This window comes from Camarhynchus parvulus, chromosome 3 (genome assembly GCF_901933205.1).
Source record: "Camarhynchus parvulus chromosome 3, STF_HiC, whole genome shotgun sequence".
In the NCBI taxonomy this organism is placed as follows: domain Eukaryota; kingdom Metazoa; phylum Chordata; class Aves; order Passeriformes; family Thraupidae; genus Camarhynchus; species Camarhynchus parvulus.
Window position 1 is genome coordinate 11,059,521 of NC_044573.1, and position 21,745 is coordinate 11,081,265.

Here is a 21,745-nt window from a genome sequence, read left to right on the forward strand (position 1 = left end):
TTTTTGATGTTGGAAGAGCCCTGCTTTTCCTCTTGCTACTCTGCATGAGTGCTGCTTCTTCATTTGCCACTTCAGAAAATATAGGCTGTTTAGAGAAGGAGTGTGGGCACAGAACCAAGTGCAAAGGAAAGCAGGAGCCCCCAGCTGTACCTCTCTGTCTTGGAGCACTGGGGAGGGAAAAGCTGCCTCTGAATAACATGTGGTGGTTTGATGCCTTTGTCTTGCAATCACAGTAACAATCTTAAATGCAAAAGCACCACAGAAAACTTATCTTCCCATTGTCCTAGGTGTCTGAGAAGGCAAAGGTGGTTGCAAAACACTGATGTGATGAGTTGCACATGTTGTAGTACTGGAAAGCTAAAAGAATATGTTTAAAAGATTGTAAGGATTCAAAAGAAATTGCAGGTGAAGGTAGGGAAGGATTTTCCTGAATGTCTTCCAGGAAGGTGCCCAGTATAGTTAACAGGAGGGAATTTGATTTTAACTTTTATTTTTAAACTATTTAGCCTATCTTGGTAGAGCAGAATTTAGCTGACAACTGCATAAATTATTGCTAAATTAATATCACAGAAAATCAGAGCGCTGTTAAGCTAAGGAGGAAGAACTGTGCTGGCTCTCAGAATGGAAGAAGCAAAGTTTCTACAGCTTGTCAACTAGTAGCCAACTTCACTCAGCCAATAATCAGCCAAGAGAGCTGAGAGGGTTTCTAAATGGAGGCTGGCCAAAAGCTCATAAAAAAGGGCCATTTTCCTCTCAGTGAAACAGAAGGGTCTTTCAAACCAGGAATTGGGAAAGGGGGATGAGTCCAAACCGGAGAGCAGCTAAAAACACCCAGAGCCAAGAGCCAGCTATTCAGCTGGAGTAACCTATACAGGTGAGAGAGAAGAGGAAGAAAAAGCCAGCTAGGTGTTTATTATTCTGGAGAAACAATAAATTAAGATTCATAAGTTGGCATCTACTAAAAAACTTACAAGGGAGGCTGAAAGGAGGAAATCTTATGAGGGGTGGAATAAACCTCCCTCATTTCACCAAAGGATATATAGAATTGACATTCTGTATTTAATTTGCAGTCTACAGTTATTTTCCTATGTTTTCAATCATGTTTAATATGGAAAAAATGTTTGTTCAAATATTTCAGGTGTTCAGGGTTAGGTGCGGTGGTAACTGCGTTTTTTAAACAAGTTTCTGTTCATGTTCAGACCCCTGGCCTCCCCTACTTGGATTGTGTTGAGGTCATTTTAGATTTTAATTTAAGATTCATTATTTTTCTCTTTTTGTGACAACTTCCATTTTTAACTTATTTGACTCCTACCCTAATGAAAGGTAATTCAGATTTTATGTACATCTATCATGTTGCCTTCAAATGCACTTGAGCTGTTCCTTAGAACATTGATTTTTTGCATATATATGATCTTTTTGTTTTTCCACTATTTGCTTCTGTATTTTATGACCTTGAATTTAAAGTTTTAAGGGCTAAAACTAGGGAATTTCTAGCAGATAAAGAATATTATGCTAAAGAAATAATCTTTGAATCCTACAAATGGTAATGATGGTGCTCTGCTTTACTGCCCCTCTTTCTTGTAGTCCTTAAAGAGTTCTTTTACTTAATCTTGAGTAAGAATGGTTAACGGAGAAAGAGGAAAACCAGCACATTTCTGACTTTGCTGCAGAATTAGTCTTTGGTAATTCTTATTGCACTGTGAAAGAAACAAGAAGAAAAAAGCTGAAATCCAGCATGACAACTGAGTCTCCTGCAACCCTTTCCTTTTCCCAAACAGTCATTGGCGGTAGCATATAATTTGTTTTCTTTCTTAGACTTCATACAGTATATTAATGCAAAGCTGCTTTTGCCTTAAATAATACATTTTGTTTTCATTTTGGCGGTTCCTGTGTTTTTCTTGTTTTTATTTCATGACTTATGTCTTGGTAAAGGCTTTATCTTTATTAAGGAGCCAATACAGCTTTTGTGGATACAGCTTGTCCCTAAACTCTGCAACTTAGCTGTTGCCAAGAAATTTCTATGAGTTCTTGCCATGGGAAGTAAAAAAAAAAAAAAAAAAGGAAAGGAAACTTGAACCCATTTCTTAAAAACAGAAAGCATAGCAACCACAGTCAGAAACATTTAGCAGTCTGGCAGCAGACAGCAGGACATACAAAGAATAGCAAAATAGTCTATTGAAGAGGGGAAAAAAGATCTTCAAAAGACTTGTGTCCACAGCAGGGTGAAAAACATAACAATCCCATTATCAATGTTATTAGAGAAAAAAATGTTGATTTTCTTTTTTTCCTAAGTTCTGCCAATATATCATGTTAAATGATATTCCAGTAACTCAGAACATAAAAAGGCATTTTCTGGCATCCCCTTAAAACATCTCTATTCAGGCAGTCAAAGGCGAAAAGAAACAAGCAGTTCTGGGATCCACATTCAAAACTCCAGCAGAAAAGACTAGTTGGCCTAGAAGATGAGCTGTCATGACTGTATTAATTCTGCAAATAAGTGACTTTGCCCATACTGCACAGGGAATCTAAATTTACACTCACAGTGTGCCTATAACTTTGTTTCTGTCAGTACTGGTTTTGTTTCTTCAGGTGGATATATCCATTAACAACTTTTTTGTTGCCACGGAATAATTAATATACCTACTTTGAACTGAGTTGTGGGAGTTCTTTTGGGTTTGTGTTTTTCTGGTTTGGTTTGATTTTCTTTTTGTTTCTCCCCATTCTTTTTACATCATTATTTGGGAGTAGGAGAGTTATGATTTTCAATCCACAGTAGAAGTACAGGTGTATTTTTGAAATCATAGTGAAATTCCCTATGGTTATGGTAATTTTAGCCTTTTTTGGTGCCCATTTTCCTTCCTAGAATTTGCAGGGATAAGATAATTAGCAGTTTAAATAGAGTATAAATTTGTGTACATTAAGTATGCCTGCTTTGTGTAAACATAAGTTTTCCAAGTGCCTGATGTGCAGTATATCCTGTGATTTTAAGGAAAGGGAGTGCAGAAAATGTCCATGTGGCTTAGTTACAGAAACAACACACATCACTAATTTGTTGTCTTTAGTTAGCCATGTAGTGTGGCATTAAAGCACTTGCCAAGTGCATTATCAGGGCATAGGATTCTCTGTGTTCACCCTGAGACATGGATTGCTCAAGTTCAGCTTTTCTTTTTTGTGCAGCTTTTGAACAGATTGGGTGGATTTTGGTGGTTTTTTATCTGAATGATCAGTGAGCTCTGGACTCTGTAGTTGCAGACTAGAAAGTCAGATCTATATCATACCTGTTTTCCTTAAAAAGAAAATGGGGGATTGACACCCTGTGGGAAATGTGTGTGTAAATGAGTCTGATTTTGGATGAAGCTTCACTAGATTTTGTACTGGTAATGTAAACTTCAGTCTTCAAGAAAGTTGCTGTCCTGTGAGAAGATGATGTATTCAATTTACAGAGGAGCAAGGAGAATTAAGTTCTCTGTGAGGCATTTAGGCGCAGGTTAAACCCAAATCCCTGGATTACTGGTCCTGACCTCCTAAAAGACCTCCTAAGAATCATTATAATGGTTTTCTTCTTTCTACTTTAGGCCAAAGTAGTCTGTGGAGAGAATGTCTGATTTTTAAAATCTGCCTGTTATATATAAAGCTGTAAACAGTGCAACAAAAAGCAGAACAAAGCACATCACCATACTGTATAAATAATGTTTGCCTTGCACAAGCCTGTTTAATATTTTTCGAAAGTTTGAATGTGATCTGTTTGCACTCTGTGGTTTTGGATGCTCAGACTAGACAGGAAGAAGAAACAGTGGAATGTGAAAATCCCAGATATATACTCCAAGGAATTTGCTGCACTGTAGTACTTTTCTATTATTTTTTTGTTGTTGTTTGTTTATTTGATCAATTAAGTCAAGGGGTTTTTTTTTGAGCTTAATCTTCCAGGGCAGTTTCCCAGACCATATTAGTTGATCTAAAATAATGCAACAAAATGCATGTGCTATTATTTTCTTCAAGTGTTTATGTATCTTAACTGTGGAACCCTATCCTGTTGTCCTTAGGCTTACCTCCCACTTAGTAAGACTCTAGAGATACCTGGGTTTTATTTTGCTGCTCAGTGACTCCCTTTCAAATTGCCCCATCACTACCAGATTTGCACAAATGTTGACCTCAGGAGAATGAAAACCATTTCACTTGAGGAAGAAAAAGTTTTTCCCTTGGAGCATTCAATATGCTCCCTAATTCCTTCTCTATATTCAGAAAGCAAAGCTGGTTTATGATGTAGAGGTTTTAATAGCTGTTGTCATTAATGTTGTGTGCTTTCATATTGTGTTCAAAAATGCACCCCATTGCAAACATTTGAACTTGGGCTCCTTAAGTTTTGTGTAAATAGTCTGTAGTTTATTGTGTTCCTTGATATTTTAACTTTGGAGCTTGAAAATGCATGGAGGCTTATTAGCAAAATGACAAGCCTCCTGTGAGAAGCTGATGTTCCCAGATTAGTTCAAAACCATACAGCAAGTGCTAAAAAAAATACATGATGACTGTAAGTGGTCAGTTTTGCAGTTGGATTTCAGGAGAATGTGATGCTGTGTGCAGCAGGTAGTTCTCAATGAGCATGGAAATTCTAGTGGCTGGTAAAGCAAGCTGAAAAAATTTCCTCAGGTTTCCCTTATTGGAAGTCCCATTGTTACAGTTTCTGACATCAGCAAGTTCCCTCCTGCTGAGACCACTTTTCAGAGGAAATCTGTACCTTGGCAGCACATACCTGAGCCATTTTGGGTGACATTAATTTCCATTTTGGAGAATTAACTGCGATTGCATGCACCAGGTGATCCAGGTTTCACAGAAATATGAAAATATGAATGTACTGTTTTAGGGTAATAAAGATTTATATCCTCCAATTTTTAACAGGTTTTGATACAGGGTTCATCCATTTATTCAAATTCCATTTACAAAAGTATTTTACCTCACCTCCCAGTAAGTAAATAGACAAGTCCTCTGGAGCAAAGTCATAATGGTAGGTGCTCTGAAATCCTGGGTTCCCCCTCTGGTTCTCAAGGAAACCTAGATGCTGCAAATCAGGTGATGTGGTCAGCTTCTTGAGGATTATTTTTGGTTTTAAGAATGTAAATTAATTTGAAATAAATGCTTCATAAATAATTTAAAGTATTTTAAAGCACAATGATTGAAAAGCCATTGGTGGCAGAAGTAGTCAGTATTTTGAAATATGTAAGACATTAATTTGTAATAATGTAATAATGCCTTTCTTTCATTCATAATATTTGATATGGGAAGGGCTGCATTTTGAATTGAAAATAGTGTTGTAATCTGGATTTTTTCCACACCTTTCATCATTATAAATCTCATGGGATAGGGTCAGTAGAATGAATTTATAGTGTTCTTTTTTTTTCTTTTTTTTTTTTTTAATTTTCTTGACTTATACATTTGCTAATTGAATAGTTATAGATTTAGGATACATTCCTGGTACAAATTCCTTCTCTTTTCCTTCACCTTTTCCCAGGGTCATTCATAGATTGATACCTCTTTACACTTCTGCAGTTCATTGCATAGTAGTGCCCCAACTTGCAAAAAAACCCAAAAACCTATACATGATATATCTTTGGGAAGCATGAATTAATTTAGGTTGTTCTCCATGACTACAGACCACATTAAAGAGAGTGCTGAGCTTTAGGTAATAATTGCTGTCTTAAGGCTGTCTTAACAAATAAATCCAGCTCTGTGATATTGCAAGTTACCCAGCATGTGGCCTGGGTGGTAGCAAAGGAAGCCTGTTATCTTGATTGTAAAATGTTCTGTCCTGTCTCTCTTAGGACATAAATTTATTCCTCACTTTGGATAGCTTGGTTGCAAATTATATTGTTAACTGCTCTGTTTTTCTTGGGAGTTCAGGTGACCTTTTGCAGTTTCCAAGAATGAGGTAATTATATGTTTTAAAGACTGACATCTTGAAACTTACTTGATGTTAGCAGTAAAGAACAGAGTGAACACAAGACAAATTCAAGGTGCTCTTAATGGCATGATACAATTCCCTGAGGTCTGGAAGTTTCATGTGCAGGAATCTTAGATTGCTGCTCAGGTATGAGAGTGAGTGCAGAGCAAGATAAAACCCAGGGCCAACCTGTGGTGGTTTTGGGGTCCCTTGGATGAAGGGAGGAAAATTATGCGTCTGGCTCCATGTTCTTAGAAGGCTAATTTATTATTTTATATTATATTAAAGAATGTTACTAAACTATACTAAAGAAGAGAGAAAGGATGCAGACAGAAGGCTACAAAGAATGATAATGAAAACTTGTGACTTTTAGGAGACAGTCCAACACAACTGATGGTGATTGGTCATTAAGTTAAAACAATTCACATAAAACCAATCAAACAATGACCAATAGGTTAACAATGTCCAAACACATTCCAAAGCAGCAAAACACAGGAGAAGTGAATCAGATAATTACTGTTTTCCTTTTTCTCTGAGGCTTCTCAGCTTCCCAGGAGAGAAATCCTGGGCAAACAGGATTTTTCAAAAAATATGATGGTGACACTGACCCAATGGGTGCCAGCATAGTGACTGATGGGCTGTGTGGGAGTAAAGAGGATTGTGGCTCCAATATTTCTCTGTTGCCAATTCCCTTCACTTGACTAATTGTGGATCCTTGTCTCTAAAGGAGGGAGAATGTACTGAGTTAATGTTGTGAGCCGTGTGCCTCAGATGGAAAGAGCAGATAATATAAGACCTATTAAAAATATGTTTGTCCTTATGTACCCAGAAGCAAGAGAAAAATTAAAAGGCAAAATCAATGGATAAATCAGTAAGTTATTTGTACCCTAGAGGCTGTTGTTTCTGAAGCATGTACCTTATAAAGCAGATATTAGTCTCAGAATTATTCCTCACTGTTCAGTGGTTTTCCCAAAATTCAATGACAACTAATTTCTGTGAACGTACCACTTTTCTCCTTTTGCTGTGGTTCACTGATGGCTGAGTACATTTTTCATGGATAGGGAGAGGGGTAAGAATCCCAGCATAACGCCAGGAAACAGGCTCCCAAATGCAAGCTGTGTTCAGTTAATAGTTTACAGGTCTTTTCAGTTATGGTTCGTATATTCCTGGTTTATTACTAATTATCCATGATAATTCAGTTCAAAATTTTCCTTTTAGAAAGAGTAAATGAACATAAGCACATTCTAAAACTTAGAACATATGCACTCTAAAACATAGATATAGACTTTATTCAAGTTTCCCCACAATGTATGTAACAAAATGCAGTCATTTGCTTCTCAGTAGCTACCAAGTTTCAGTTGTGGAACAGGGAAGCACAAAATTGTCGCTTAAAATATTTAGGGATTCCAAGAATGTTTTAATATTGGTGGCATAAAATTGACAATATTTGTCACCGTTACTAAAGTATTCTAGCAACGCTTCCTTCATACATTGTATATTAAGTTAATTAAAGAGCTGATGACGAGTTATTGAGAAAACCATTTCACTTTGTCCATTCTGTTTTTAAGCCATATTTATTAGAAATTATTATTTCTGAGCTGGCAAATTGCTTCAGATCATAGTAAGCTGTTTTAGACTTCAAGGAAAACCTAGCTTTCCTTTAGCCTGCTGAGTTTTTTAAAATATCTATCAATTCCTAATTTAATGTTCTGTTAACCAGTTTCATTAAGGTTGGACAGTTTGATTTGTCCATAAACAATAAATTCTCTTTGTACATTTATTCACCTTGTTCTGGAACCTGCTCTTGTTCAGAAGTCAGTTTAGAAGATCTTCTCATGTTCTTTGTTGCCATATTTTCTTCCATTGTCACCAAGCAGGACTTAGTTCTAATAAGAAACCATTTGTTCCTTTTTATTTATTGTATCTTCTGGTTGTGTTTGATTCTTTTTGGTCTAATTCAGAAACGTTGCCTCTGTTACTTCTTCAAATGAAGCAGCAGCAATCCAAAATCCCCCTTGCCATAGAAAGTGGTCAATGCTTCATGAGACCAGATATCTCTTAGTAGCCCCTTGGGCTCCTGGCTTCTTCCTCCTCCTCACCCTAAAGACACAAAGCCACCCCAGAGGGGGTCACTTGCATGTGCTTATTCTGCAGCACTGTTCTAAACTCCTTTGCACAGTCTGTGAAATCTCAGGTGTTGTGGATGTATTTGATAAATGGAAATGTGGAACCTTACTCTCTAATATTACAGTTTAGTCCAATTCTATTCACTTGTGATGTCTTCAGTTGAAGAACACATTATCTGTCTCTGTAGCAGAGTAGCATTTCTGCTGTCAGCAATCCATAGTGAGGTTTTTGTTGTCTTTGGAGAAACAGCTCTCATGGGAACAAAGCTACTTGTACTCAACTCTGAAATAAAATGAAGAAATAGGCTTATTTATTAACTTTTAGGATACATTTTATTATAGTAGAATAATTCTGGCAAGTCTTATGATGAAATTTGCGTAGTGGATAATGATATAATTGGAATGAACACAATTCTTACTGAAAAATGTCACTCTATCAATAATTTCTTTTTCTTTTAATTGTAAACATTTTTCAATAACAACTATCACTCGTGGGGTATGTCATCTTAGATTGTGTAAGTGCTAGTGCTTTTATTTCTAACAGTAGCACAGCTCTGCAGTTCATCCACTGTGTGCTCCCTTGCTGGGTGTCAGAGTGGGCATCATGCGTGTTCAAACCATGTCTCAGAGGAAATTAATCCAGAAGCTCTATCCTAAGTATTTAGTAAGCACTTTCTAACCCCCAACAGGGTCGTAAAGTCCCAATGATGGGTCCTCTGAACAGCTCCAAACTGCACTGCATAGTTGGAACATTGGATCAGGGCCAGACCTGATCCAGCCCTGTATGGTGCAGATCTGTAGATGAAGAAGCCTCAGCACAAAGTGCTTGGTTTTGCTGAGCTGTTGCTTTTTTTTGTCCAAATTGCTTTTTAATGTAGGGCTTAACCTTAGAAACAGAGAAGAAAGTTTTAGCTTCTGTCACTATGGTTTTGTATTCAGCCCTTCAGTGGTATTTTAGCTTGGGTGTATAATTTATTGCACAATTAAAAGTATTGACAAAACACTTGTGTGCACCTTTGGTATTGGGGAGCTCATTTCAGCAGCTCTTGTATTATGAATAAAAGAAAGACCAGCAATTTGAGAAAACACTAATAAACATTAGAACCCTGGGAAGTGGTTGCATCGTGACAGGCTTCTTGGACCAAGCTAAAGTGTGATTTGAAGCAAGAATATTTGCTGCAGACGTCAATTGGATTTAAAACTAATATTGTCTTTCATTTTTATCAGAAAAGTCAGAGAAGATACGTAAGTTGGGGTTTTTTTTGTCAAATTGAACAGGCTCAAAGGTTTTCCTGGTTTTGATCTGTTATGCTATTGGTTTGCCTATCTTATATAGCCTCATGAATTCCATGAATGTTATGACTCCTCAGCCCCAAGGACAAAATGAGAAGACGTTAAATTATGAAGTCTCTGACCTTGGTATATTTTCTGTACATAAAGAGAAGAGTTAAGACAGTGACAAAGGGTTTAGAGGAAAATGAAATCTCACACTTCTTTATAATAGCAGAATGGCTGTGCAGAAAAGGCTTTTAAGTAATCAAGGCCACACAAGCTAATTTGCAACTCATAGTATAAATTATGTGTAGATTCTTTCAGATTGTTGGAATTAACTCCAGGGATATTTTTAGAGCAACTTTGTTTGGTTTAATGAAAACAATTATTAAATCATTAGTCAATGAAAATAGTTATTTCATCTTGTTTGTATGTAAATTATCATATTCATAGATCATCACCATTATCCTCTAAATAATGTGCCTATTCAAGATTGTGTCTCTTTGGTTAAAATGCTCAGGTTTCTCTGAGTAACTTCTCTGCTTTGCTTGCAGGTTGTATATAAAAATAACGATGTCAGGTTGGAGCTGTCTCGACTTGCCAAGCAAGGAGATCCTAAAATGAAGATTCATGGGGTTGTAGCATTTAAATGTGAGAATGTTGCAACCTTAGATCCAATCACATTTGAAACACCAGAGTCTTTCATCTCTCTGCCAAAGTGGAATGCCAAGAAAACAGGCTCAATATCATTTGACTTTCGTACAACTGAGCCAAATGGCCTCATTCTTTTCAGTCATGGGAAACCAAGGCACCAAAAAGATGCCAAACATCCACAGATGGTGAAAGTTGATTTTTTTGCCATTGAGATGCTTGATGGCCACCTCTACCTACTGTTAGACATGGGATCAGGTACTATAAAAATAAAAGCCTTGCAGAAGAAGGTGAATGATGGTGAATGGTACCATGTGGATTTTCAGCGGGATGGGCGGTCAGGTAAGTTGCTTTTGTCTGCATTCAGAATAGCTTTTCCTGCTGTATCTGAGAGAATACTGGGTGCATATTGATGTTGCCGCAATTAGAGCTGGGCATCATCTGAAAAATAAGGAAACTATAAGAAGTCATTACTTTCAGGTGCCAGAATACAATAATTTGCTGAGTAAAATATCTTATATTTACATTATTGGATAATCAAGTACTTAATCTTGCAAGAAAGTGTGTTGTGTTCTTGAAAAACCAACAGTAATCTCCCTCTGTGCTTGCTTACATCAAATAGCTGAAGTGGCAAGTTTGAAGAATGAAAATAAAGCAAAAAAGGAATTACTGACAATAATCTCCAACACAGGGAATAGCTGGCCCACAGAAACAACACATCTTCCAATCATGTCAGCAGATCTCAGAGTACTTAAATAATATTCTAATAAATGACTAACAACACATGTCAGCAGAAATGGGAATAATTGACTTGCCTCATTCTATCAGTGTGATTCATATTCTGGAGTAGTTTACTCAAAAAGGTGATCTCACTGAAAAGTGGTAAAAATAAAGAATTCATGAACTCTTCTTCATGCTACTGAAATATAATATGGCTTAAAGTGTATTTATCCAGTGAAATCGCCAATGTGTATCAGCTCTTCTTATCTGGAGTATATATCTTAAGAAAATAATCAATATAAATCAGTTTGAGGAGACCTCTCTTCTACAGTGACTTACTTCTTACCAGGATTTGGGGAGGAAGGGGGCAGGGAATATACTGAGTCTGTAATTCAGTCCTGAAGATTTTCTAATTAATATCAGTATTCAACCTGAAGCTTATGTAGGCTCTAAAATTGGGTGCTGAAAAATATAACTACTACTTCTTTTGAATTTTGTGGTATTTCCCACAGTTTCTTCGTTCTGGTGACTACTTTTCTATAGCTTGCATTGTAATTTCTTTATGAAACTTAACCCCCCAAAAAGTTATCATTTTTTGATTTGATTTCTTACTACACACAAATCAGATTTCAGATAAAGCAAATCTTAGGTGCAGGTTTAAATTGAAGATTTTGGTCAAATCCATGCTGAAATCCACCTGCACTATGATTATGAAAAACAATTATTTGATTTCTGGGAAGTGCAGCTTCAAATTCTAATGGTATCAACCTTGATTTTCTTATTAGGTCAGTCGCTCATTTAGATTTCTTGAGGTTAAATAAACCTACCAAACAAGAACAAACAAAACCCAACCAAACAAAAACAAACAAGAAAAAAAAGAAAAAAGAGGCCTTACTGAACAACAAAACACAACTTCTCAAAATCCTCAATTGGAATTCGACATCCAGCAGTTACATTATTTATACTACAGTTTTCATTTCAGACTTTCTTCTTAAGTGCTGTTTCAGTGATTCATATGAGGCACTAAATCCTGTAATAGTCATGCCCGTGGGACTGCTGAAAGCAAAGTTTATTCTTACATCCAAAGCCAACAGATCTATAAAGGAATGAAATAAATGCATAGCAATTGTTTACATTTGAAGGTAAATTCTGCCCTTTCATTGCTTCACAAAACACACGACTCGCAGGTGCCATTAAAAGAGTTTAGGGCATACTTGAATTCTTTGAAACTGTTAATGGACATCAGCAAGAATTTAGAGTAATTTCAGGAAGGATAACCTGCCTGATGATCAGGATTGCATATTATTTTTTAAGTAGAATTATAAATAATCAAATTAATCCATCTGATGATTTGCCTATGATCAAGATAGGTGAATTTTATGCAACTCCCCCATCACTGTTGAAAACTAATCGTAATACCTATTAACTCTAAGACATTGAACTATTACCATGAATACTGAATGAAAATATGCAGGCTTATGGATTGGCAAATTGAATTTTAACTGCAATCTGAAATAGAATCAAAATTTTCCTGTTGCTCTAATACATACAATAATAGTTTATGGTAGGAGAAGTACCAATGACACTGGCAATGTTCTTGTTTTTCTTAATGATGGTAAGATCTGGTTATTAAAATTATCAGAGAGATGCCTCTACCTGAATTAAGGTGACAATGAAACCATGTGCCAAAGCAAAAAATATGGATTTTATGTAACAGTAAATGTGATATAGAGGGAAATAGAAATAGTGAAAAGGATTGGGGCAGCCCACTCAATTCTGAATGCGCCCTTACTTCCCTAACATAATCCCTATGCCCCTGTACAATTTTACTACATTCCTCCAAAGCCGCCTGTCCTCATTTCTACCTTCTGAAAGCACTTTTTTTGCTCTGAGTTTGCTCAGCATCTCCTCATCCATCCATAGAGGCTTGCTGGCATTTTTGCCCCATTGCCTCCTTGTCGGGAAGCATCGTGTCTGAGCTTGGAGAAAATGATCCTTGAACACCAGCCAGCATCCTTGACCCTCTGCCCTCCAGGGTCTTTCTCATTGGGCTCCACTGAGTAGTGCCTTGAAGAGGCCAAAGTCTGCTCTCTTGAAGTCCAGGGCAGTGAGTTTGCTGTGTGCCCTCCTCACTGTCCTAAGCATGTTATCCCCCTCCACCTCATGGTCACATTATGCATGTGTTTTACCCATAAAGTATGAAATTCACTTTTCTATTTCAGGATGCCTTTCAGTTTCTTTTCTCTAGCCCAGACCAAACATACTAAAGATCATATGAATAGGATTACTTTTCACTAGCTTTCCTTCAGAATTTTTATATAACTGAATGAATATGCCTTGTATGGAAAAAAAAATTTGCTTTTCTGAGACATTCTTGTTGCCATTGACAGCATATTTCCCTAGCTATCAAGCATAAAGGAAGAGATTCTTCTGTTAATGAATAAGAAGCTCAAATAAACTGTGGAGTTTTTTTTCTTTAAATTAAGTTTGGTGTCTTGCAACCTTTTGCTCCTAGATTTCAAATCCAGTGCAGAGTGGTTCCCTCCTACAGAAGAATGTTGTGACATTTCTCAAGGAGCTTCGCTAATTTCCTTGACTTTCATATTAGCTGGATCAGCAAGTACTAGATTTATTTCTCATTCTTTGCTCTCCTCCAGGCTCTCAGTCACAGTGAGCATCCACTCTAAACTACTGACTTTGCCCTGGCTTGTCTGGGACTGCAGTGGAGGACAGAGGGAGAATGTGAACACATTTTTAAATTGCAATCATCCAGGCCCCATTCATTGGTAATTCTGTCAATCCACTCAGATTTTGAGATATACAAGGAAGAGGGAAGATATGGTACCTTTTAATTTCCTTTTGCTGAAAGCTTTGACCTGTTATTCTTGTTTTCACCCTAGAATCCCATTCTGTTTCCTGTATGACTTACTCTGAGGGCTTTCTTACCTAAAAAAAGATGATCATTGGTAGGACAGAGTTCCTGAGACCATATTTAGTTAACATTTAAGGGTTAGGTAAAGAGAAATATTCATAAGATATTCTCCTCTGGTCCATCCTTCTTGCTAGGTGTGCAGCAGTGCTACCAATTGCTGTGTCCTGAGTTGCCCCCCAGTACTCCTGAGCTGTACATCCTGAATATCTGAATTTTATAGCTGCCTCTTATGTGTCCTGTCTTGGTCATGGGCTACATGTTGAAGTCACAGTCCTCATCACAGCTATTATATTGTGTTTTAGCACAGAAGATGTATTTGGAATTAATACCTTGCTCTGATTTTTCAACGTTCCTTAACAAGCAGATGTTTTTCACAGGCACAAAAAGCAGCTAAAGTAGGCCATGCCAGGTAAGCAGAGATAACAGAACAGTTGCAGTAGCTGCACTTAAAATCTTCATATTTAACTGATCAGGAGAAGAGATGAGATTTAGAAATGTGATTTTGTTTCTTATACACAGTTTTAAGAAAAAGTAAATTGCTGAGATAATGAATATGATTGGAGAGGCTCATTAAGTCATACCTGAGGGAAATGTTTGCCTGTTCTGCTCTTAACCGTACTGCAAACTCTGCAGAAAAGAAGAATTAGGGAAAAACCCACAAACCCAAATGAAATAAAAAGCAACCATGAAGCAGCTGTAAAGGTCTTTGCTCACAGTGTTTCTTGTAACACAGTAGGAATAGGTTTAATAACTGTTTTCTGAAACTTAAGCATTCTTTTTTTTTTTAAACTGTTTGCCATATGCAAGGATAATCATGCAATTTTAAATTATTTTTTGCTAAACCACCGTTCATCCTTTGGAAACCACCATTACATAGGGAATTCAGGGTGGAAACTTACTCCCCTTGTCAACCTCCAGTTGTGCAGGGCAGCATAAGGCACAATGTATCAGCATCTATTCATAGGTAGGTAGCATTTAAGGGCTGAGTCACTGAAATTTTGAACTAAAGTTAGTTTCAGCTTGAACACCAGAAATGATTTCTGGAGTATGTAATTAGAGCTTAACTATAATCAACATCTCACTGTAAGTAGTGCTTTGTGATGTCTGTAACACGTGGTGTTGTTGCAGGTTCTTTCTTTTTCTCACATTACTCTTCTACATATTATCCCCACACCTTTTTAACCTTCTAACAACAGCCAGATTTATGTGTTCCTAATTCAACAGATGTTAATTGTTTTCATACTTGGGAGGATGGGTTTATACTTCATTTTAAGGAATATTCTTTCAATGATCTGCAGCTTTCTTGGCTGATCTGCATCTTTCTTAGAGTCCAAGATAAAACCTAACCAACACACAGCTAAGTGGCACAATAGGCTTCTCTGTAATCAATAATACATTTCCCTTTTTGCTTATATTGTTGACTTGTCCTTTGAAGGACTTCTCACTAATCAGTTACCCTTGAAGTCAATAATTCTTGCTGAAAACCATAACTTCATTAGTTTCCTTCAAACTGCTTTTCAAATACAGCAAGAAGTTTCTGGAGGTTATATTGCACTGTGTTCTCAGGTGAAATGCTGCAGAATCTTGTTTTTAGAATCTGAAGCTAGATCATGAATTCCCAGACTAAATAAGTCACCCCCACACCTTCTTGTCTTTGTCATTCCTTTTTACTTCTTTCAGACAGGACAAATCACATGCTGTCAGCATTCTTCCATTTCTTTCTTACTCTGATAGAAATACAAAAATTATTTTCTACTTTGATTCTTAGAAAACTTTGCACAGAAGTTGTTTGTTTCCTGGAAGGCATTATGGCTCTTTTCAAAGTGGTATCACTACTTATCTGGTTCTGAGTGCTGTTATGAAAAGAAGGAAGTTTAAGGATGGTTCTTACTCCAGAACTGTTACAATTTCAAGTTTTAGTTTTCTCTCCCTCTTGAGTGCTCTTCTGAATCTGCTGCTTCCTCATAAAATCTGTTGTCTCTAGGTTATTTTGTTAAACAAGATATGTCCCATTCTTTGCTCCTGTAAAATTCTGTCTTGAGAATGACATTTTAGTATCTCTACAAGGAAATGTATTAACCCTCTTTGTGCTGGCTTCATAAGATATTTGGATGCTCCCTTAGCTTCCCTTTCTTCCTCTATGGAAAGTGATGTCCCTCCATATTCACAGGCAGAAACAACTGAATGGATTGGAGAACACTGGTTATTCAGAAACAACTGAATGGATTGGAGCACACTGGTTATTCATCAAAACAATTCTTTTTAATCTGCCTTTAATTCCCAGAGAAAGTAGAATTGAAGTCTGTGAAAGGAGGTGTGCATCACAGTCCCCAGTTTCTGTGGCAGCTTCTCCCATGGTTATGAGGTCCAGTTTGAGATGTTTTCAGTAGAACTTGGAAAGTTTCCCTCAAGAAAGATAACAGGTTTTTAAAAAAAAACAAAACCCAAACACCAACAAAACACAGAAAACACAGGAAAACAAACCCAAACCCGTGCAGTTAACTAGAAAAGGTATTAATAAAAATCACCCCCTTTTCCCTCCTCCCAAAAAACCAACCAGGAAAAAAAAAAAAAAAAAACAAGAAGAAAAAAACCTCCTCCCCAGGACGACACAGCATGTGCTACCACCTCTGTCTCAGCTCTGGGTGCACTGTGAATCCAAAGGTGCTGATGGAACCATTGTTAATTTTCTGTAGGCCAACATTCTATGAACTTGAGCTCTGCATTTTGTTGTAGGATACTTAAAAGGCTCTGTAGTTTTTGCTGTATTTTGGAATATCTTTATGTTCCCTTCTTTTACTTGGATTTTCCTTTTTTCATCTGTGTTTACAAAGCAATTAGTGAGTAAAGTGTGTGTTGTCTGTCAGAGATACATAAAAGGTAATTTGGATATCATCAGCACTGTTGGCTGTGTGCTTGCCTGTCATGTTTTTCTACCCATAGTCATTAAATGCCATGATTGCAAGGTTTCAGATAAAGTTTCAGAGGACTTCTCACACAGAGTATTTTATGGGGTTTCATGTCTTTTACCTGGGAAGGCAAAAAGTTCATTTCTTTAAGAAGCTGTTGACATCTATTCAAAATAATACTTAAGCTCTCTTTGGGGTAATCCTTTATGACACAGAGAAGAAAAATTTCCTGCTTCAATCTATCACTTTACTGTAATTCACAGTCACCAGTTTCCCTTATCATTCACCTTCCTAAGCCTTCTGTGCTTGCAAAGCTTCCACTTGGAACACAGAGCAGCAGCTACACTAGCAGAGATATATCTTTTTCTCTGTGAGCTGAAGGTAATCACAACATACTACATTTTTATTTTTTATTAGAAAAGCTGGTTTTGGGATTCTTTGTTAATGTGTTGAAAATATGGCTGTTTTTGTCCAGCAGAAAGCAGCACTGTTCACATGTTGGAGCTCGCTGTTGGAGGCTGCAGCTGAGTTAACGTGTGTGGGTGCACAAGTGGGTGCTGCCTGAACATGGGTTTAGAGTGTTTGCTCCTAAATTAGCCTGTGCATCAACAGATGGCAGCAAGCAACAATAGCAGTAAAAAAACACTGTGAGGACAAGTACAATTTATATTTACAGTCTCTCAAATGTTTTTTAGAGACAAAAAGATCTGTTGGCTGTTAGCCATCCTTCCTGATACCCTAGGATGGTCTTTGAAAAGTGTCTCTTGGTTTGACAGGTCATTTATAGGTGTCCTTATTTGACTCAGCTGATTAATCAGATCTCAAAATGTTTATGCTTGCATGCCTAAGGTCAAACCTATAGCAAGCATTCTATGTAAGTGCCAAGTTCTGCTTCTGGAAGCTGAGAAGCAACAACAAATTTTTAGAGTTAGCAAACCCTAATCTCTTATCTGTTTTAGACAGATGGAAGTTTGGAAGAAAAAGTATCTTGTTTCAGCATGCATATTTCTTACATACTTTCTTGGAAGTTCACTTTTATGTCTATGGGATTATTCAACTGATACAGGAATAATTTCTTAGAATACATAAAAGGGAAAACTATCCACATCCTCACTTTTTCAACATGCTTATAAAGATGCAAAAAGTCTATGCAAGCCATAGTTTTATCTTGCTAGTTCTCTTCTAATAGTAGGGAGACTGTTTGTGGTATCCAGCCCTTCTAAAATCCATGTCTCAAGTCTCACATGTGAGTTGGACCTCCTGAGACCTTTACCCCAAACAGCTTTTACTAACAATCCAAATTCTTTAGATATTAATTCTGTCAATGTTGTTGAAGTTAACCTACTGAACAAACAAAAGAACAGAAAAAATATATCTTCCACTGGAGTCCATTATTAAAAGAGAAGCCTACATTTTAGGTTCTACCCAAGTAAGAGAATGATCTTTTTCTGACCTGCCTTTGTTTGCTTAAAACTCACATTTTAGTATGTATGCTGTGTAAAGTGTGAATTTCTTCTTATGCACAACTCCTACCACAGTGGAAGCATTTTTGGTAATCAGTGTTATCTTCTGGAATGTGTTTCAGGCTAACAGTGGAGATGGTGAATCATGTTCACTTTGTATATATATGCGTGCTAAATTCATCATGGTGAATGCGATTCTTCAGTGTCTTGTCACCACTAAAACACTTTTAATGTTATGCCCAGCAGATAAGAGTGCTGCATGGTGTGACTGGTCATTGGAAGAGTTTTATGACCTATATAATATTTTGATTTCTATTTTGTTTGCTTTTGTACCCACATAGAGTGATAAGGAATCACTTCTATGAAGATATACGTGAAGATTTTTTTGCCAAGTGGTTTTACTTAGAAATAAAATTAAAATTGCTTGGCATAAGTATGCTCTGTGACTGTATGTACTAAATTTATTTTCCTTCTTATTCAAATTGTAGGTGTTGCATACCTCATTATTTTAAACAAAGTACTACCAAAAAAAGGTTCTTTGCTGATGATTAAATTTTCTCTGTTCAGACACTTCATAAAAAGAACTCTATTTGAGGTTCAATTTTTTTTAATTAAATTTTTAGACTAAAATGGAAAAGATATTTCTGGTTTCCTGAAGGTCTGTATACATCTTCTCTCCATCTCATTGTAACATGCACACATTTGGAGATAAGTGTCAGAGGCATTGATTTTCCCTCCAGGACCACATCACTTCCTTCTTAATGATTGCCTGCTTGGCAGCTGATGAGAGCATGTTTCTTCTACATTTAAAGAAAAAAAGGTCTTATCCAAAGCCCACTGGAAGTGGTGAGAGTCTTTTTTAAAGTACTGTGTCTTTGGGCCCAAACCAAAGACTCAGGTTTGCCTCCCAGGCTGCAACCTATCAATGCAACCCTGGCCTAAAGGCTTTGAAATACATATGAGGGAGTGAAGATATTTTTGTTGTTGTTGATGCACAAAGAGGATATTTCTGAAAATAGCTATGAACTGCATTTCTTCTGTACCTAGGATAAGGGGATTTTGACTGGGATTTTTCATATTGTACTCATGCTGTGCATAAAGGATTTTTAGATCATTAACTTCCTGTCTGCATTGCAATTGAAATACTGAAGTGTATCTATGATTCTATAGCTGCACAAGTAAAATAACTCTTCTTCGCTTACAGCTGTTTGCCAGGAGCTAATGTGACATGTAGATGATTGAGTAAAAACAGCAGCACCAAAATCAAATATCTGAAAATCACCCATTTAATTGTCTTTCCAGGGACGATATCTGTGAACACGTTACGTACTCCATACACTGCACCAGGGGAAAGTGAAATCCTTGACTTGGATGATGACTTGTACCTTGGAGGCTTACCAGAAAATAAAGCAGGCCTGGTCTTCCCAACAGAAGTGTGGACAGCTCTCCTTAATTATGGATATGTCGGCTGCATTCGAGATTTATTTATTGATGGTCAAAGTAAAGATATTCGGCAGATGGCTGAAATTCAAAGCACAGCTGGAGTAAAACCCTCGTGCTCAAGAGAAACTGCAAAGCCTTGCCTTAGCAACCCCTGCAAAAACAATGGTGTTTGCAGGGATGGGTGGAACAGATATGTGTGTGATTGTTCTGGCACGGGGTACCTTGGCAGATCGTGCGAAAGAGGTAGGTTCTGTGAGATGACTGCACTTCTACTTTTATATATTAAAAAAAGAGCACAGCCATAAAATAAATAGAATCCTGTACAATGATTAAAAGTGGTAAATTATTATTTACTGTCCTGAGGCAAAGAAACAATCCTTGATTTCACTCGATGTGAGGTGGAGCCCTGCTCTAGACTCAAAGCAGTAATTCTGGAGGAAAGATCTTAGGGGAGACTCTAAGATACATGAAGTATTATTGGGTGGCTATGAGAGTCAGTACTGCTAAATATCTCCTAGAAAATGCCTCCTTTTGTGTCTCATCATACGTTGCTGACCTCTGAAGAGCTTTGTGAAAACAATTTTAAATATTACTGCATTGCTATGATGCCTTGGAGTGGCTATCTGGAACAGAGGCTAGCCAAAGTTAAGAGAATAAAGTGATTATGTTTTAAAGACCTTCAGTAGATACACCTTGGGCAGAGTAAAAGCCCCCCAGAGGCTACACCCAAGATAGACAATGGTGACAAGTTTTTCAGACAGATATAAGTTTTGTCCATTTACATCTGAGGGGTTAATCCTCCAATTGCATCTTCAGATAATGAAGTCATATCCCCCCTAGTTTGCACCCCCCCAATTCACTTTTGTTTTTACTCTTCAGGGCCTGAGGCTGGAGGGTGTCCTCAGGTTCCAGGCCTAGAGGAATTGTTTTGTCTGGCCAAAGTGTGAAAAGTAGTTAGCACTTTATATGAAGTTTAGAGTTATGCACTAATGCAGCACAGGATTTGAAAAATATAACGGCTAAAATCTTAAGGCATCAGCTAAATTGTCACATTCCAGTTCCAAAATGAGATCTTGTTCTCTGCCTATTCATGTCAATATTAGTATATAATTAAATTTGCTTTTGAATCCCACAGTGTCACTTAAATCCTTGGACAGAACTTCACTCATGAGTCAAAGCAGAAGAGTCAGTAGAAATTAATATTTTTTACTTATCTCTTTTGTAAAGATTGAAGTACCCAAGGACAGTTACCTAAAAGTTACCTAAAATCTCAGTATTCCTCTTACCTAGAAAAGGTAACACTGAAATTGACAAACTCTATTTATTTAATTGAAAAGGTGGATGGTGTCAAGGAAGGCAGATGTTGAGGTTAGTTAATAGATGGAAAACCCTGTAATTTACTTAAAATTCAAGTGTGTTAATGAAAAATTTTAATTTAAGGAGGTAAACAATAAAAATAATTTTTTAATTTATTTTTATTTTAGGTATTTAATGTATTTAATATTTTAGGTTTTTATTTTTATTCTTATTGGAATAGATAGTGTTTCAATGCCAGGAGTTGTATTTTTTCATCTCACAGTTGACACAGTATTTTCTTTGGCTTTGTCTTCAACCTGAAATCTAAACCTTAATGATTGAAAATGTAGGTTCTTTTCATCTAGTTTGATTAGTTTTTCGAGTTTGTCAGATGAAACAAAAATGTTTCATCACAATTTGGGAAGTAAATCCCTCAAGGAATGTTTCAAGTTGTGCATCAGTAGAGATGTGCATGCACGTAGTACGGATACCCCCGTACGATATGCACATCCATATTATCATCATCTGCAAGTAGGTTCTCAGACTCTTCAGTGGGGTTCCTCTGTCTCCTGTTCTGGCTGTGGATGCCTTTGGCTCATGGCCAGCTGTGCTGAGCTCTCCCGGCTGCTGTTCCCGGCGGAGCGGGGCCGGCAGAGGGATGCGGGAGCTGCTGATGCATCCCCGCAGCCCTCGGTTAAACATGGCTGGTGTACCACCCTGTGGCCAAACTCTCCTATTACACAGGGGCTCCAGCCAAAAACGGGTTTGCGTTTTATTTCCACGGAAAAGCCAGGAAACATGGGCCTTAGAGACATAAACACTCTCAGATCTGCGAAGAACTGAAAGCGGGCATCATCGCAGCAATTCCCATGCTCATGTTGGACAGGTGGTGATGTTTTATAAAGAAATCTTTGTCTTTCATTTCCCATGCCTTATTTTCAAGCATTGTCCAGCTTAAGGCTTCATTTTGCCAGTGCATTCCCCTAGTGGGAATGATT

General features: G+C 37.2%; 1 protein-coding gene across 32 annotated transcripts in view; it reads left to right on the forward strand.

The window, feature by feature from the left end:
• The window catches only part of NRXN1 (neurexin 1), a 675,546-nt gene that overhangs the window by 260,359 nt on the left and 393,442 nt on the right, over window positions 1–21,745 (forward strand). For all 32 annotated transcript variants that reach the window (XM_030946729.1, XM_030946748.1, XM_030946751.1 and 29 more), the window contains 2 exons: window positions 9,888–10,326; window positions 19,311–19,694. In XM_030946729.1, coding sequence (XP_030802589.1) covers window positions 9,888–10,326; window positions 19,311–19,694 — 823 coding nt within the window. The remainder of the gene's footprint in view (window positions 1–9,887; window positions 10,327–19,310; window positions 19,695–21,745) is intronic.